The sequence below is a fragment of the Penaeus japonicus genome, unplaced genomic scaffold, assembly GCF_977035675.1.
Source record: "Penaeus japonicus unplaced genomic scaffold, GWHDUDI00000001_assembly GWHDUDI00000010, whole genome shotgun sequence".
Classification (NCBI taxonomy): domain Eukaryota; kingdom Metazoa; phylum Arthropoda; class Malacostraca; order Decapoda; family Penaeidae; genus Penaeus; species Penaeus japonicus.
In genome coordinates, this window is record NW_028234412.1 from 14,064,980 (window position 1) to 14,069,979 (window position 5,000).

At 40.7% G+C, this 5,000-nt stretch overlaps 1 protein-coding gene across 7 annotated transcripts in view; it reads left to right on the forward strand.

The window, feature by feature from the left end:
* Cdep (Chondrocyte-derived ezrin-like domain containing protein) overlaps nucleotides 1-5,000 on the forward strand; it is a 310,534-nt gene that overhangs the window by 264,155 nt on the left and 41,379 nt on the right. For all 7 annotated transcript variants that reach the window (XM_086540791.1, XM_086540789.1, XM_086540794.1 and 4 more), the window contains 2 exons: nucleotides 3,060-3,197; nucleotides 4,687-4,873. In XM_086540791.1, coding sequence (XP_086396917.1) covers nucleotides 3,060-3,197; nucleotides 4,687-4,873 — 325 coding nt within the window. The remainder of the gene's footprint in view (nucleotides 1-3,059; nucleotides 3,198-4,686; nucleotides 4,874-5,000) is intronic.

Sequence of the window (5,000 nt, forward strand, 5' to 3'; positions counted from 1 at the left end):
TTTTTTTACGTTTGGCTGTTTTCCCATTTCGTTTCACGCTCTTTGCCATACCTTCTTATTTTTTTCCTTTTTTTATCCTTCGGCTTTTTTTCTCGTCTATTTTCTATTTTTTTTCTCCTCTCTTCTCGACTACTGCTTCTTTTCTTCCTTCTCGACTACTTTGTTTTTCTTCTCTTACCTTCATCTCCCATTTCTTCTTGGTCATCCCCTTCTTTTTCGCCTTGTTCTCGTCATCTTGCTTTTCGTCGACGCAGTAAAGAAAGAAGAAGAAGAAGACGACTTAGAATAAAGAAAAACCCGGTCAGAGGCTGAATGAGAATGTGCACTACGAAGCACTGTGCACGAGGAGGAGGGGAGGGGGCGTGGGGGGAGTGAGGTGGGATAGAGGAGAGAGGGGAGGGAAAGAGAATAAAGATGGGGGGGGGGGGTAAGATAGGGTAGAGAGGAAGGGTAGGGGAAGGAAAGACGAGGTGGGTAGGTAGAGGGTAGGGTGTTAGGGGGGCTATGCAAAGTCAGGGCGAAACGGTTTCGTTTTCTCCGACATCTGCACGCTGGTCGAAGGAGGCTAAAGCAATTTTTACGCCAGTCATACTTACGTGGCAAGGCTTTTCTGCCTTCTTTCTTTTTTGTCGTTTTCTTCTTATTATTATTATCATTATCATTATTGTTATTATTATTGTTATTATCAGCATTACCATCATCACCACCACCATCATCATCATCATCATCATCATCATCATCATCATTATCATCATCATTTATCATCATTATATCTTGTTGTATTGTTTACCTGTTACCGTAATTGATCGCTGGATTACATATCAAAGGTGTATGTGAGAATTTTGAAATATTTCTTCTTTAATTAAACTGATAACGATGAAGGTGATGATCAGTAATGGGCATTTAGTCATAGTTAATATTGTTGAGGATAATGAGTATAATGATGTTGATGATGATGACAGTAATAGTGGCTGAGGATCAGTAATGGTCATAAAATCATAGCTAATATTGATGATGACAGTGAGTACAAACGATGATGATGAGGAGGAGGATGGCAATAATAGTGACACAAAATAGCAAAAAAGTAAATGTTGATGGCCCTAATGAATATGATGAGAAGGATATAAACAGGAGGAAACAGGCAAGACTAAACTAAAGGAGAGAGAGAGAGAGAGAGAGAGAGAGAGAGAGAGAGAGAGAGAGAGAGAGAGAGAGAGAGAGAGAGAGAGAGAGAGAGAGAGAGAGAGAGAGAAGAGGGAGGTACTGGGCGTAGGTCACAGAGGTCACTCTGGGGCTCTTGATTACGTCACTGGCCACTTTGAGGAAATGGCTCTTTTTTTTAATTAATTTATAAGATGGAAATACATACACACGTAACTCACGTACACGTACATAAAAGGGCATACAAGCACTCGTAAGCGTAAGCATATGAATACACGCACAAACATATACACACACCCTCGCAAAAATCACATACACACCTCTACACACAAGTGCGCATTCATGTTCAAACACTCACGCAAACGCACAAACACGTGCGCACGCAGAAGCATATGCACATACTTACACGCACCCTCCCCACTCTACTCCCTCTCTCTCACACTCACATTCATAGTCAGAGAGAGAGCAAGAGCGAGAGAGGAAGAATCCAACAGAGAGGATGCAAATTAGAACGGCTGTGTGTGTGTATGTGTGTGTAAACAGATGATCAGAACTTGGTCGTGGGGTAGAAGGGAGGAGTGAGGGGGGGAAAGGAAGGGGGGCAGGGGGGCGATGAAACACAATTTCAGGCATAGAGAAACGAAAACCAAATTGTAGCTAAATAGAGAGAAAAAAAGAAAGATGGGTAAAGAGGGAAAATTCCCCAAGATGGGGAAATGGGGAGAACAAAAGGGGGTGGAGGCAAGGCAGTTGGGAGAAGAAACGAGGGGAAAGAGGAGGTTCCGAATGTCAGGGGTCAACGCCAGCGGCCTCACCTTATTGTAGGATTCTGGGAAACTGCTACATGTGTGCCGAGTCTCTCTCTCTCTCCTCCCCTCTCTTTCTCTCTTTTTACTCACTCTTTTCTCGTCTCTTCTCTCTTTTTCGTTTCATTTTCATTTTCACCCCTCCCCCCCACTCTCTCTCTCTCTCTCTCTCTCTCTCTCTCTCTTTCTCTCTTTCTCTCTTTTTCTCTTTTTCTCTTTCTCTCTTTCTCTCTCTCTCTCTCTCTCTCTCTCTCTCTCTCTCTCTCTCTCTCTCTCTCTCTCTCTCTCTCTCTCTCTCTCTCTCTCTTTCTCCTCTCTACCCTCCCCTCCCCTTCCCTTTCCCTCTCTCTCTCTCTCTCTCTCTCTCTCTCTCTCTCTCTCTCTCTCTCTCTCTCTCTCTCTCTCTCTCTCTCTCTCTCTCTCTCTCTCTCTCTCTCTCTCTCTCTCCCCCTCCCCCTCTCTCTCTCTCTCTCTCTCTCTCTCTCTCTCTCTCTCTCTCCTCCTCTCTCTCCTCCCCTCCTCTCTCCCCCTTCCTCTCTCCTCCTCTCTCTCTCTCTCTCTCTCTCCCTCTCTCCTCTCTCTCCCTCCCTCCCTCCCTCCCTCCCTCCCTCCCTCCCATGCTTCTCCCTCGCTTCCTCTCTCCCTCCTTTCCCCTCTCCTCTACTACGCCTCTGGCGAGGCACCACTCTGATTAAACATTTTAGCGAGTGTGAGTACACATTCACGCTCGCATGAGTTCTTGTGTACTCTGATACAACTTGTATCATACATTTAAAAAATGTGTGTGTGTGTATATATATATATATATATATATATATATATATATATATATATATATATATATATATATATATATATATATATATATATATATATATATATACATACATATGCTTTCTACTCAGACTTTTTGTACATATGTATTAGTTGATTTACCATGATTTCACTCTCCAGGTTTAATATTGATTTAGGTACAAGAATGTGTCATTTTGCCTTTTTTTGTGATATCTCGCCTAGGCAGAAAAGCTCGCCTCTCGCATTCCATGTCCATGTTATTGTGCTAAAGTCTTCTCGTCTTATCTCCCCTTCCAGAGCAAAGCGTGCGCCTCGGTGCTCCTCGAACAGGTGTGTCGCCAGCTCAACCTCCTGGAGTCCGACTACTTCGGCCTCGAGTACACGGACGGCAACACCCGCTACTGGCTTGACCTCGAGAAACCCATGAATCGACAGGTTGGTTGAGTCGATGATGGAACGGCAGATGAGATTGGTTTCCTTTTAATTGGGGTTCAAAGTTTGATGTAATCAGCAGTTATTAAGGGGAGTGAAGTAAAGTCATATCACACTATGCCGTACATGTCCTAGTTACTATGATAAATATTTAATATTTATAAATATTTGGTGATGAATAAATTGATAATGATATCTCTGACGATTGACAGGGTGGCAAGGATAATTATTTGATGACTGACTGATTTGCAATGGTAGTTTATTTGAAATAATAATGCCATTCAAATGTGTTGCATGTAGTCCATCACCACGAACGTCTCGATAGGATCTTTCCTTCCGCAAAAATATGGCATCATTCTGTTTAATTTAGTTTACTCATTGATTTTCTTTTGTTTTCATGGACACAAGAGAAAATGAAAACATACAATTGAATAAGAATAAAGGTGATGATGCTGACAGTCATGGCAATATGGACGATTTTCTTAAGCTCCCCTGTCTCCAAGGAAATGAAGTCCTCTTTGTTAAACGCAAATTAAAAGAGAAAAAAAAATGAATAAGGAAAGAAACAGAAATCTGCCAATCTGACTTTTATTAATATTTTAATATTATGTTTGTATTACTCTTATTAGCGTTTGTGTGTAGCATCCCCCCCCCCTTACAATAAGAAGCCCCTCTCCCTTAAGATTTTGAAGTTGTATGTGAAGTTTTGCTCAAATTGAACTATGAATCCCATTTTTTTCTTTGCATTAACGATTCACATAAAGTCAAACGGGTAAAATCAGCTTTACAAATGCTGAAGGGTTGCCTGCAATAACCGTTTATACAAAGTGAAACAGAGTAGGAAAAGTCATTTTATCTTTGAATTTATTGAATGGGATACTGGAAGTCTTAGGGAAAATGAAGATTTATGAGTGCTACTTTATGGCAAACTTATATTTGTTTTGTATATTTGAGATAAACTGATAAAGAGAAAAAACATCATTGTCGAGATGATTTGTATTTTCAAAAAAAACTACACATGCATATGTACATACACATAAACCAGAGTCAACACTTGTTGGCACATTCTCTCACGTGCATACAAGCCCGGCGTAGCGTCTGCTCCGCAAATCTGGCTTATCCTTATCCTTACACATAAACATGTGATGACTCTCATTGACTTTGATAAATGGTACTTTATTAAATAGTATTTGTTGTATAGTCCTCTGGTAAGTTTAATATTTATTATGAGATTCCAGAATATAACTTCAAATGAAAAGTTTTCTCAATATGATTTCCCAGTTAACTGATAGATTGACTAGGAGTACTTCTTCAGTTCTTGTTTTCAGTTTTTAATAGATTGATAACTTTTGATGAAAAGATGGAAATTGTCTTTATTCTTATCTGATTGTACTTACATTCACAAAACATATAGTATCTGTTGAATTTCAAACTGAATGAGATATAATCAGTAAAAACATAGAAGATATGTTGATTAAGATATTTGTTACAGGTGTGTCTGAGCCAGGTAGAACCAGTGCTGAGGTTCTGCGTCAAGTTCTACACCCCTGACCCCGCCCAGCTGGAGGAAGAGTACACACGCTACCTCTTTGCCCTCCAGATCAAACGAGACTTAGCGCATGGCTGGCTCATGTGCAACGACAATACTGCCGCCCTCATGGCATCCTACATTGTCCAAGGTATTCACTTTGTTGCTGGCATCGGTAGTGAGTATGAATGACAGTGAGAGTGATAATGAAGGAATAAAAATGATGAAGGCAAATAAGAAGAAAAGAGAAAGTCGGAGAGATTTTGGTAGATTACTAG